This window comes from Phyllobates terribilis, unplaced genomic scaffold (assembly GCF_046119375.1).
Source record: "Phyllobates terribilis strain yellow unplaced genomic scaffold, ASM4611937v1 Scaffold_5__5_contigs__length_657084704, whole genome shotgun sequence".
Lineage (NCBI taxonomy): Eukaryota > Metazoa > Chordata > Amphibia > Anura > Dendrobatidae > Phyllobates > Phyllobates terribilis.
Window position 1 is genome coordinate 149,359,510 of NW_027362765.1, and position 13,900 is coordinate 149,373,409.

General features: G+C 43.2%; 1 protein-coding gene across 2 annotated transcripts; it reads left to right on the forward strand.

Moving 5' to 3' along the window:
• Nucleotides 1-1,727: 1,727 nt before the first annotated feature.
• Nucleotides 1,728-11,804, forward strand: CDK5R1 (cyclin dependent kinase 5 regulatory subunit 1). 2 transcript variants are annotated; one of them, XM_073683170.1, is made up of 2 exons: nucleotides 1,728-2,508; nucleotides 7,230-11,804. In XM_073683170.1, the coding sequence occupies exon 2, from the start codon at nucleotides 7,334-7,336 to the stop codon at nucleotides 8,210-8,212; it is 879 nt and encodes a 292-aa protein (XP_073539271.1). In that variant the 5' UTR covers nucleotides 1,728-2,508; nucleotides 7,230-7,333; the 3' UTR covers nucleotides 8,213-11,804. The 2 variants fall into 2 exon arrangements, with proteins under 2 accessions (XP_073539271.1, XP_073539272.1); XM_073683171.1 differs by lacking the exon at nucleotides 1,728-2,508 and adding an exon at nucleotides 2,615-2,728.
• The last annotated feature ends 2,096 nt before the right edge of the window (nucleotides 11,805-13,900 follow it).

The window sequence follows — 13,900 nt, forward strand, 5'->3', positions numbered from 1 at the left end:
TTTACTCGACTCACACTACATTATTTACTTATTTAGGTTTAGGGACTAAAAAAAAATGCTTGGTATTGCTTTTTTAATATTGCCACACTCATAGAAAGGATTGTGCAAAACCTAGCAGGGACATCGCTGGCAAGGCCAGCTTCATAGTTTAAGACTGGTCTATTTCTACTGGCTTAACAAATCTTAACGTCTGGCTGATTAAGATTAGAAGCTGTGTCGGCAAACTAGAAGTCTCCATAAGGGTTCATGCAGGCGTTTGTGGATTTTGGTCTGATATCAGACCACAATGCATTGACTGGCCGTGGGTCTCCCGACCTGAGGGTAACATCCTCATAGAAATATATGAAGCTGTCACACTTGGGTCGAGAGAGCCATGGCCAATCCATGCAGTGTGCACTCAGACCAATTGCCACTGACGTTTGAATGAGTCCTAAGGAGAAGGACCACCATGAAACTCCAACTCTTGAGTCAGAACCTTCGACAAAGGTCAGGGATCAATGGCCTTGTTTCACCAAAGCTTAATCCTTGAGGCGACTTGGACTACATTAGGAGTGTTTTCAGATGTTTTTCACAGATAGAACTCATTATACTTTATGGAGCTTCTCACATGTCCGTGTTTCCATTTTGTCGACTGAGTGGTCTGCACCAAATCACGGCGACATATCCAGTTTTGATCCGAGCCACAGATGAAACTCACCAATACAAGTCTATGAGTCTGTGAAAGAATCAGACGGCACTTGCATGCCAACCATTACTGTCTGGTTTTTCTCTGATTCTTTGCTAGGAGAAGCTTGAGAAACCTCAATCATTTTTCTTTTTTCTATCTGTGAAAAACTAATGAAACTGAAGATAAAAACTGACACAGTGCCCAAATTCTGAAAACAATGATAAAAATCTACATGTTTTGTATATGAGAATAATAACTGATGTCTGAATGAGCCGTTATGTTGGTTTATTACTGCTGCATGCTAAACGAGCCCGTTTTATCTAGTGTCTATGTCTTACCTTTTGTATTGTATTAAGCTGGCCATAGACATTAGATGGCTGTCGACCGATCGTACGGATGACAGACATCCTGGCCAAGTGCTCCTTTGATCTCTGTGAAAAAGCCACCAAATGACAAGTTAGCCGGCGCCTTATCTCTCGGAGAACAATTATCGGACATGAACAATTGACATCTTCCCTGACCATCAGCCAGCTAGCCAAACCCGTTGATAACAATGAGCTTGGGTGACAGTCCAATGTGTAGGTGATTGCCTTTGACATCATTGAGTATATAACTAAAGAGGTTGTCCACTACTTTATCATTGATGGCCTATCCTTAGGGTAGGCCAACAATGTCTGATCGGCCGGGGTCCAACACCCGGCACACCCATCCAACAGCCGTCATCGGCAGCCGCCAGGTGGAAGTACTCACTTGCGAAGCTGGCCGTCTACGTGTAGTGGCTGCCGCAGGGTACAGCCTTGCGAAGCTGGCCGTCTACTTGTAGGGGCTGCCGCAGGGTACAGCCGCCTCCTATTGATTTGAATATTCCTTAGGATAGGGCATCAATGTCTGATCAGTCAGGGTCCGGCACCCTCCGCCGATCAGCTGTTCTCGTTGGCGGCCTCTGGCCGGAGATACTCAATTGTGGAGCTGCTCCTTTCTATAGTGGCTGCGGCCCCGGGTACTGCACATCCACCTCCTATTGATTTGAATCGGAGACGGATGTGCAGTACCCGATCACGGCCAGTATCAGAAGAAGGAGCACCTCCGCAATTGAGCATCTCTTGCCACCGACTCCGAGGACAGCTGATCGGCGGGGGTGCCGGGTGTCGAAGTCATCAATGATAAAGTAGTGGACAATCTCTTTAAATTGCACATTGTTACTAGTGCTGCTAATTTCATCCTTGTAGCTTTGCCCTAAAAACTAGGCTTTGCTTTCCCATATTAAACCTATGTACACGATTTCGAGAGGGATGAATGAGACGTGAGCTTGCAATGGGCTGTGCTGGGAAGTGCAGCTGTTTCCTGGGAGGAGCAGAAGCCTGTGCTGAATCTGTCAGTCACTCACAGATGCTGGCTGCATTCAGAACTGCTGAGAAGAGCTCATCCTGAGAACATTACTATCAGTGCCATTCACCACCATGCAATAACATGGGCACTGGGCCTCTGCGGCAGGGCATGCACAGTGCATATATACAAGGAATCATTCACACATGAAAGAGCCAGTAATCAAGGCGGAATAGGCTGCTCACAACTGCTGGAGATCTGGGACACTGGATAGAGCCTGATGTCTCAGCTGGGGCACATAACAAGCTGCAGGAATCTACAGATTTAGGTTTAAAGGGTCAACAAGAGGCAGAAGATTTCCTGCTGCAATCCCTGATTACACGCCAACAGAATCTGTATGGAGCAGATCAGAACCCACTATTCTCCAGAATCCATAGGAAATAAGATCTGAATACGGGTAATCTGGTGGACCCCGCACACCTGCAGCACCTTGGACAGACCCAGGGGCATCAGAGGTAGGTGTTTAATTCATTGTGTATTCCCTGAAAGCGGTTGTGATTCCCTGGGGGCTTTTACAGGAGTCCCCATCCCCCCTCTCTATATAATTAACTGTAACCTGCCATAGAACCGCTGCAAATGGGAGGGAGGAACAATGGAGAACCCATAATAATGAGGTTACTCTGTTATTGCTGCTTGCTGTGGCTATACGTGTGCTGAACAATGGCCGTCAGTAAGGTAAGAGCTCCATGTAGGGAGGGATAAAGCCTTCACGTGTGTATAGGACAATCGGTGAGACCCAGAACAAGCCTACGAGCATTAATGTCCATAGGCAACCGATGGATTTCTATACATTTATATGCATAATAGGGAATGACCGGATCAGCAGATGTAGTGAGGACGAAGACCTGCTTTTCCATTCATATTTTTCCATGATTTAATGTCCCCATTGCCCTGATTGCGAAATTCCTGACCAAGTGAATATTACATGGAGCGAAACCCTTTTCCTTTGTAGATGCTCTGATTATCTCCTCGTGTGTTATGTATGGATTCCTTCTTTGTGTCATATGATTGCATGGAAATTGCTTTGTTATAGCTATTTATGGATAATTGAGACGTCCATTGATTTCGTCCCCTATCACAACGACCATGACCATCCACATAATCCATATCCTATTACATGCCATGGTGCTCCTCCTCACTTACATATCATCAATATATTTCTCCTGACATCTCCTCCTCATCTATATGTGCTCAGCAGACCACAACATCTTCTCCTTTTTACTGCAATCTGCAACTTTCCATCCCCCACACCATAATGTTCGTCATTCTATGATGTGCTCCTGGCAGGGACCTGTCATGGCAGCTGGTGCCCCTCACTTGCAGGTCTGTGCGTGAACGCTACATATACCATCTTCTATATTGTGTGCATCACTTATTGGCATCTTTTAAACCTGCAGTACTGAGCAGTGTAATGGTGGCTCCCTTGATGCCCATTGTTTGCATCCTCTCATGGATACACCACCAGGTAGGCCTTGTTTACCCCAGTGCATGCGTTACGTAATGTGGGATACATGGCTACACATGAGGCCATGTTCACATTGCGTTTGGGCCACATGTTGGTGGCTCTTTTAGGGTGTCCGGCTTAAGCCCTGAAAAACAAGATTCTGATGGAAACCCCAACTGACATTCACTTTATTGAGGCAAATAGTCACTTTGTGCTGTGCCTGGCGTCCATTTTGGCAGTGTCAAATTTTTACCCCTGGCACAAAGGCAATGTCAAACATGCTTTTGTGCCCGCCTCAAAAAGGTGAACACTACCGAAGCTAAACAGAGCAAAAAGAGGCGCCTTCTGCCCAATTAAAAAGTGAATAGGTTCCACCTTTTTTTTTTTTTTCCAGAGCTTCAGATTGAATCCCTGAAGGAGCCACTGACGTGTGACTCCAAACGCAGCGTGAACATCGCCTAAGTCTAAAGTTAATCAAGATGTAAAATTTCAACCAACATGATCATTCGTTGGCTTTTTTACTCAATAGTCGCTAGTAGAATACAGCAAAAAAATTGTGCTGCCATCCAGTCTGGTCATCTATGGCAGCCAGACCAGGCTTTCTGCACTCCTCCGGCTGCCATCCTTAGCACCTCTTGCACTTACTAGGCCCATAATGTATGTCATGACTTTGCACGGCCTAGGAAGATGCGCCCAGACTCTGGTCACCCGTATTATGGTCACTCGACTTTTACACAAACAATCATTTCTTAAAAAAAACCTACCACACTGAAAATTTATGGCCAGGTTCAATTTTGGATAAAGATATGTATGGCAGCATTGACCTAACATTCGTTCATTCAACCATCAAACAGCTTCTATCCAATCTATCGCCACCTTTAGTCAGGCGACAAATGCATCCCCCCTCCCATAAAATTCAATATGGAGACCATACATGCCAGCTTATGCACAGCACACAGTGATTCAGATTTATTCTCTGTCTTCAAAGGGATTGTACAAGATGTCTTCTAGAAACAGTGCCATTCCTGTCCATTGGTTGTCTCTGGCAACGCTATTTAGCTCCTTTTTTAAGTGAATGGGACTGAGCTGCAGCACCAGAGACAACCGTGGAGGACTGAGGAGCTGTTTCTGGAAGAAAACAGCACTGTCTTTCGAATTCTGGACACCCCTTTTGGGTAAAACTCCAGTTTCAGGATATTTTTATACACGCTACCATAATTACAATATCATAATACTTAGCAATCTATGATTACTATATGTTGTGATTTGTGCCAGGTAATTAACCCGTGAAACACGAGCACTATTGCAGGAGAGTTCTTGGAACAATTAGACTGGTGGAGCTGGTTACCTAGAAGGTGCTTATAATAACCTAGTTAGAAGCCTATGGGTTTGATTCTGAGAATGGCATGTCTGTATGAGGTAGAAATTCCTCCGACAGATCAATAACTTAGTTTTTTATAAAATTGCCTCTAGTGTAAATGTGGTGGGGAAATAGGTTGTGAGCGCCAAGTGTGACAGGAGCTACTGTTGACTGTTTTGGACGGGCCCTCCAGTGGGATAAGGCTCTAACGCAATAACTGACTCAAAGGTCCATCAGAAGACAACCCTATGTGGAGCCATTCACTTTAGTTTATTGACATATCTAGAAGGTTTAATATGTTATTTAATGTGTGTACAACTGTTGTAAATGACCTGTGTAGATAGGAGGGTCCTCAGAGTCATATCCTCTTGTGCGCCCAAGGGTCTTCGTACAATAACAATTAGGGGTGACCTGCATACAGGACTATATGTTGTCATAAGCAACACAAAAATGAACACCTGCGTTTACCCCATATAATAGAATATAAAGGTAACTTGGTTTAGTGATTGATAGAAAAGGTTGTGTGGGGGAGTGAGCAATAGCAATATATTCTCCTGTCCTTCACATGACTGCTTACGCTGAGAGGATAAACTGGTTTGAAAAGCTAATATTGGTTGAAATTACAAGGAAGTGGAGAAAAACACAGGTGACTCTGCTCACCAGGACAAAACCACCTTTTTTTTGCAGACTGTGCTTTGTTATATTTATGACAGCAAGTCAACAACATGTAGACGTCATGAAAAAGTCCAGGTGGTGATCCATTGTAGAATGTATTCCACACGTTGTGACCAAAAAAAATCACCAAATCTGTCCACAGAAAATAGCCTTTTTTTTCTAGTTCAGGACAATCTCTGTAATTTTAATGACTTTACTTCAAATTTTATCAAATTTCCAGTACAAGAACAATTGCAAAGGGTTTTGATGGCTCCATAAAACCATTTCTGGAAATCCATTGCAGTCCAAGATCTGTCTCAACAAATATGATCTTCTCAGGTGGATCAGACTGGATTTCCATGTTGCAAAATAATTTTAGGGTCCTGTCCTTGAGTTGCTTTTTGGGCACCTTGATATTGAATTTTATTTTAATGCTATCACACCCTTTCAGAAGCTCAGAGTAAGGCTGGATTGACACATCCTTTGTTTCATGGTCCAAGCATGGACAGCAATGCATGGGCCGGATGAGGGTTTCCTGACCTGAACTCGACAGGCTTTCCAGTTTGGGTCAGGTCACCCACGTCTGGCCCGTGCATTGCTGTCCATACTCTAACCACGAAACACTGATGTGCGAATCTGGTCTAAGGAGATCAGCTTCCTCCTGTTGACCACATTTTATAACAGTTGTGATTAATTTTTCACCATTGGATGTAACATCACAGTGCATGAGACTTTATGCAAATGATAAACTTTTTAATTATTAATGACTTTAATTGTCTCAGTAATTTCCCTGTCTATATTAAGAGCAGTGTGCTCACATAGCTGCGTATTGTTAGGAGCAGGGCTTTACCTCGTTGCTAATAACTAATTATTATTTATACGACAGATAATATGCATTGTCCATCCAACTTCTGACAGCTATAAAGTCATCTACTGTACCCAGATCCGATGCAGTTGGGCTACAAACCGGTGGATTGGACAATGCAGACAACAGTAATTTTACAGATGACTCATTGTTGTTTTCACTTATAAGACAGGAGCAAGTCGATAGTCATTGATGCACACACACATAGGAATGTAGACAACTCTCGGCATAGATACTAATGCTCTACAAAGTTTATATTTAGGTTTCTAGACTTTTAAATTATATAGTATATACAGCATGGTGGCTCAGTGGTCATCACTGTGCCTTGCAAATTCGACAAAGGGCAACCTCTATTTGGAGTTTGTAAGATTGATTTAATCAGGTGAAAAAGATTGGGAAATTAGCCTGTGACCCCCAATGGGGGCAATTTCAATACATCAATATGGAATATTTTGGTGCTATGTAAACAACAAGAAATATACACCTATCGTGGCAGTTCACGCTGATATACTAAGGGCTTCCGAATCATCTGGTGATGGATGATTGGATTTTTCTCTTGTACATTATGCATACTAGCTTTTTGTTTTGTGACATAATATGAGCTCTGCTTTTTGTGCTGAAAGCCACTAGGACAGTTCGATTCAATTAATAAAACATATGCTCACTCTTTGAGCCAGACTTTGACCCTAACTCAAGTCTCAGTATGGAGAGTGTCACGTGTTAGTTATGTGATCTTTCATTCAACCCTACAAGGCATCCCCAAATACTTAAGTAGATATGTTACTAACTCTATAAGTCTCCAGTATATTTTAGGTCACTCAGAACTAAATGTTTGTTTCGTCTTCTTTTCCAGGCGTCTTAATTTCATGAGAACAGCGATGAAATGATATATGAAAATTTCTGAATATCCAATCGTATCATCTATAATAAGAACAAAACCACTAAGTGTGAACAATCATGGGGACTGTCCTCTCTGTGTCCCCAAGCTACCGCAAGGCAGGACTCTTTGAAGGGAGCTCCTCAAGTGTGGCCCATTATACTGCCGTCCAAAACAGCAAAAATGGAAAATCTCTGAAGAGACATTCCTTCATCTCTGTCTTGCCATGGAAAAGACTGGTGGCTGTTTCGTCCAAGAAGAGACAGCCGAAGAAGGGCCAAGCCAATGGCAGTTACCAGAATAATATTACTAATCTCAACAGTGAAAATTTAAAGAAGTCTTTGTCTCCTTCAAATCTATCAAGCTTCACTCAAGACTCTAAAGATTCCATTATTAAAGACTCTGTTTCCTCTGTCAACAAGTCTGTTCAGCAGCAAGTGCACTCTTCTCCAAAGCGGGTGGTGGTTCAGGCATCCACCAGCGAGCTGCTACGATGTTTAGGGGAGTTCCTATGTCGAAGGTGTTACAAACTCAAGCATCTTTCTCCTACAGAACCCGTACTGTGGCTAAGAAGTGTTGACAGATCTCTTCTCCTCCAAGGGTGGCAGGATCAAGGCTTCATCACCCCCGCCAATGTAGTTTTCCTTTACATGCTCTGTCGAGACGTCATATCATCTGAACTTAACAGTGAGCAAGAACTTCAGGCATCTTTGTTAACTTGTGTCTATCTCTCATATTCTTACATGGGCAATGAGATCTCCTACCCACTCAAGCCTTTCCTTGTGGAGAGCTCAAAGGAAGCCTTTTGGGACCGTTGCCTTTCTGTTATTGGACTAATGAGTCCGAAGATGCTGCGCATCAACGCTGACCCTCAGTATTTCACTCAGATCTTTGCTGATCTAAAAGCCGAAGGTGGACAAGAAGAAAAGAACCGACTGTTCATTGGACTGGATCGGTGAACTAACTGGTGAAACAACTGCAAGGACTGCTGGAGTGGGAGAACGGACTGTGTTGGGGTCATATTCAAAAGAGGCCAATTAGCTTAGTTTTATATTTCAAAGGAGAGACAGAAAAGGGCATTGCCATGTGGATGATGGTGCAAGGTTGAAATGTTTTGATTTTATTTATTTTTTTGTGGTCCCTACTGGTTAGTCTCTTATATTGTATTATCGCTTGACAGGTCTCAAGCAGGAATAGGTCTACACATTGCAATGTTTTACTCTGTGTTGCAATGCTCTGCAGGTCTCCAATAAGGAACTTGGATTAGCACTGCTGGTAGATTAGAAGTATAACAAGTCTTGTCACAGATATCACTGTGTCTGTGTCCTCGTAATCCTCTAGGTTTGCTTCAGGTTGCTTTTCGATTTAAGTCTTCAGACATCACCTTTAACGAACCTCAAATCTTATTCACCAGTCACTGGCGTGAAAACTCCAGACAAGTTGCTTTGCAGAGCAGGGCCGGATTAGCATGAACTCTGGAGTTATTTAGGTCACATATGGAACTGTAAATGGTAGTACTCACGAGCGTAAAACAGCTTAGCACTTTTCTACTCCAACCCCCAATCCTACAGGCAGATGCCTATTAACCCAACATCAAGTGCTGTAGGTACAGTACATCCATATGCTGTGGTAAGCCAGTATAGGAGATCAGGAAAATGGGGATACCCAATCTTGACCAACAACTAACGAGCTAGGCTGGCACAAATCAGTACCTTCTATACAATTTAGGAGAAATTTGACTTGTTCAGGTGAGATAAATGCGGTTTGTGGTCATTTATGAATGTGGTAAATGCGAGATACTGATGTAAGGAGAGGTGGGACTGATTTACTAATTACATGAGGTTTCTTGGCCTGCATTATCCCCGGGTTGGTTTTTTATCTATGGTTTCCAAACTCCACTACAACTCCATGTTGGAAGTTTTACGTTTGTAACAGCTCAGAAACCACAGGTTGGAAATCACTGGTTGATACGAACTAAACATAGTAGTAAAACGAACTCTAGTTAAGTATTTGACCACTATGACTTTGAACCAATATTCAACTGGGGAAACATGGACACTGATGATGCAATAGGCATTTTGTGATGTCACTATTGCCTTGTAAATTTTTAATGGGGGTTTCTTAATCAGTTGAGCACATAAGATGGCTGCTTTTGTTCGGTGTATGCATGAAATAGGAAGTAGATCAATATAGCCTTAAATGTTGTAGAAAGAGTTTGGGTGGGATAATACGCCATCACTAGCCTTGAGTGACAGGTTCAAAATATAATAGACGTCCTAAAACTCTATATCCCAGGAATGTGAACTGACCTAATTTTAAGATGCTAAAATAGAATTTTATTACCGTGAAATGGCCTGGGTTGGGCAGTAGAGAAACTTTCCTGGGCCATCTTTTCAAGAGGTAGCCTTAGACTTGCGTACACTGCCTCTACTATGTGCAGGTATGACCTTGCCTATCTTGACTTGTGCAACTACTTGAGTGAAACCTAAAACGTGTAGCTAATTACTTGTAAGCAGAGGCTAGGACCAAACTAATAGGATCAGGTTGGTGGGTAATGGCTAAGCCCACAATAACTTGGATACTTGACAAATGTCTTTATCAGTAGTCTGTTGAAGGTTTGTTCCACTTTCATATTCACTGGGAAACTTTAAAAGAAGGATAAAGCTGGTACCATGCAGAGGAACAGTCAACCAGATTTGTATCTGCACTGAGGGAGGTTCACCATTAAAGGAGTTGTACTAAGCAATTTCCATAAACAGCGCCATGCGAGGCCCCAGGCTGTCTCTGGTATTGCAGTTGAATATCAGATACCTGGAAAAGGATGGTGCTTTTTGTCTTGTACAACCCCTTTTAATTGTGGTAACTTTCCATAAACTTGCCTAGATCCCGCATGATGTGAAAAATAATGCAATTTTGTAATGTGCATCACTGCTTGACAGTGTTGAAAAATTGATCTCTACTTCAGAAATGTGCCATTATCACCTCGTTTGAGAAAACGGGGAAGGTTTCCCAGTTAATGTTACTAGTACAGTGTTAGAGAAAAGTTGTGCTCACTTGTATTTTCATGTATTTTTCTTTGGTGTTAGGATGCAGGTTCCTAATCCCGGTATATACACTGGGGTCGTACAGCTACACAGTAGTCATATGGGACACATGCAAACTGTATCTGCCTGAGTAATGCATTGAATGGTTAATGGTGACCAGCTCACATTGACACTTATGATTAAGTGTATGCCATGTTGGGAGATTTGGGATCCATGTATACAGCGCTTATTGGCAGCAATGTGAGGCCAGCTGTCGGTCAGTAGTGCAGATTCATATATTATGTGGCTTGGTGGTTGATGTTACCATGTGTGAATGCATGCTATCAAACCCGCCAGCTCAAAACTATTAGAGGCCATAACGGCACCCATAATGTTCAGTAGGGGACGACCCTGTAAAGTTGGCAGTAGTGCAAGTCACTTTCTGATTGGGAAACATGCAGTTATTTTGCATTTCTAAAAAGTGGACCCTCTGCAGTGCCCAATTCGTGGGTGTGTGGTCAGTCAAGTCACAGTTGGCCTCCAGCCTACTTCACCCCTAGCTTAGAGAGTGTGTGAGCACAAAATGATTGTTCAAACCAAAGCACAGAACTTGATGCACCCTTGCTGTGGCCATACAGTTCAGTGCACTACTCCACCTACATGTTTTACAACTATCTCCTGAAAAAGCCAGAGCTGTTAATTGAGGAAGAGGAAGCCAGAGATCCATACAAATCAAATAGTTGGGAAGGTGCATTGAGCTGTTTGGCCACTCCAAGAGGGCATCGAGTTCATGTGATTGGTTTGACCAGTCTTTTTGTGCCGACAGTCTCGCATAAACATAGACAACCAAGTGGGCCAACAGAAGTCTCTTGGGATTTACGAAAACCTTCAAAATAATTCCCTCTGCTGTGGCCAAGTTACCCTACTACAACACTTCTAGATTTGGCACATATGTAATGGAATTGAGTACTTGACCATACTAGAGCCCACTCATGGCTATCGTGTATACAGTGAATGATGGCACTTTGTGGATGTAATTTCTGACAATTTATGATATCACTGGCCTACGGTGGTCAGCTCGTCCCCACTGCTTGATCGCTGTACCTCATGTGGTCACTATCTGCTGAAATTACTGTTTATAAGTGTCTGTAACATGGTGACCTCTGATGGGTATATATGGTTTAGGTGGGCAGACTGAATTGGCATGTTACCCAACATCTGCCTGTATTATATAAGTATATGTATATAAATATGTTTGGTTTGTGTGAGTGCATGATTGCCAATCCCACCCCACACGTGTACGCAGGGTACGCATGCTTCCCGTACAGGAGTTTAGGCATGAACATGGCAGAGTACATGTGTGGGATGATCTCACTTGTAGCATCTTACGGTTTACATGAAGTTGTTCTGTGGTTTGTGTATGAATGACACTAACGATAGGTGTGGAGGTGACAACTTCCACCTCTTGTCTAACTTGTGTTTTTATTTATTTTTGTACAGTGAGGATGAAATAAAGACTCACAATCTGTGTCATGTGTGATCATTTCTGGGGTGATGATACAGCCGTCACTTTCCGGGACACTCAGCAATAAAAGCAAACTATTACACTCTACATATTGCTATCGGTATATTGGTGCTCCTGTATATACTCCCTAGAGCTCTACAGGGAGAGATGCCCATGTGTAACCTGTCTGAGATTTATAGAATTCACCATGCAAATTGCCTCTTCAGAGAAAAAGAGGACTTGTACTCTATAGCGCCACCTATTGGAAGTAGCAATCCTACAAGTCACAATCAACCCTTTAACAAGTCGTGCAATATGACTTGGGATAAAAGCCAAATCAGAAAGAAATGCCACCCCACACCATTACTGACCCACTGCCAAACCGGTCATGCTGAAGGATGTTGCAGGCAGCAGATTGCTGTCCACGGCATCTCCAGACTCTGTCACATGTGCTCAGTGTGAACCTGCTTTCATCTGTGAAGAGCACAGGGCGCCAGTGGCGACTTTGCCAATCCTGGTGTTCTGTGGCAAATGGCAAGCGTCCTGCATGGTGTTGGGCTGTGAGCACAACCCCCATGTGTGGACGTCGGGCCCTCATACCACCCTCATTGAGTCGGTTTCTAGCCGTTTGTGTAGACACATGCACATTTGTGGCCGGCTGGAGGTCATTTTGCAGGGCTCTGGCAGTGCTCCTCCTGTTCCTCCTTACACGAAGGGGGAGGTAACGGTCTTACTGCTGGGTTGTTGCCCTCCTACAGCCCCCTCCACGTCTCCTGGTGTACTGGCCTGTCTCCTGGTAGCGCCTCCAGCCTCTGGACACTACACTGACAGACACAGCAAACCTTCTAGCCACAGCTCGCATTGATGTGCCATCCTGGATGAGCTGCACTACCTGAGCAACTTCTGTGGGTTGTAGAGTCCGTCTCATGCTACCACGAGTATGAAAGCACAACCAACATTCAAAAGTGACCAAAACATCAGCCAGAAAGCATTGGTACTGAGATGTGGTCTGTGGTCCCCACCTGCAGAACAACTCCTTTAATGAGGGTGTCTTGATAATTACCAATAATTTCCATCTATTGTCTATTCCATTTGCACAACAGCATGTGAAATTGATTGTCAATCAGTGTTGCTTCATAAGTGGACAGTTTGATTTCACAGAAGTTTGATTTACTTGGAGTTATATTCTGTTGTTTAAGTGTATGGGTGTGTGTGTATATATATATATATATATATATATAAATATTCATTCATTCATTGTTATGCATGAAACTCTTTTAAGGACAAGTCCAGGAATACCTTTCCGTGGCCAGTCTGTTCCTGGTACTGAAAAATCAGTTTGAATTGATATGCAAATGAGGCTTAAGAGATATGGTAGATCTGAAGCCTCTGTCACTGCAGCTCTATTCCACACTCAGCTCCACTTCCTCCTGTTTAACTGTGACAGCGTCTATCCTCTGTGACTTCAGGCTTTCTGTCCTACTGTTTTGTTAACATGCTTGTCCACCTCGTGACATGAGGCAAATAGGGAAGGGCAGGGCAACAAATTCAGACATTAGATGAGTCAGAGCACATGGGTTGGTTATCTGTATAAAAAAAATGGCCCTGAATTTACAGTAAGCAACCTGTGCTCTTAACCCTAAAGTGATGCATCTATTAGTCCTGCTCTTCTAGCTCTCTAAGCTTAGGAGTCCCGAGGATTATGCATCACATTGCTGAACAAGGACTGTTTGCCCCAGATCGGAGTGAAAGTAAGTTTAGAGATCAGAATCAGCCTTCTTTGTCTCTTTAGCCAGGTACACATTATTGTTTGAGGGGCAGGTTTGTTGGTGACCGGTGGAAATACCATTGGAGAATAACAGGTAAAGGTATAGAATGGATTGTACAAATGTCACACCATGTTGTTTTTAGGCTATTGACCATCTTGCAGTGCTCACACCCTTTTTGGTCTATGATGATGCAGGAGTCGCACCTTGAACTACTGTATTACCTGGAATTTCACCTCCATAGAAAAGAAGCTTTTGTTCTTAAAAGTATCAGACAGGAATAGATCCATGGTTGCAATTGCTCTGCACAGAAGGTGGCTTAGCCCTGTCACTTTGAGGTTCCCACTGTTTGCC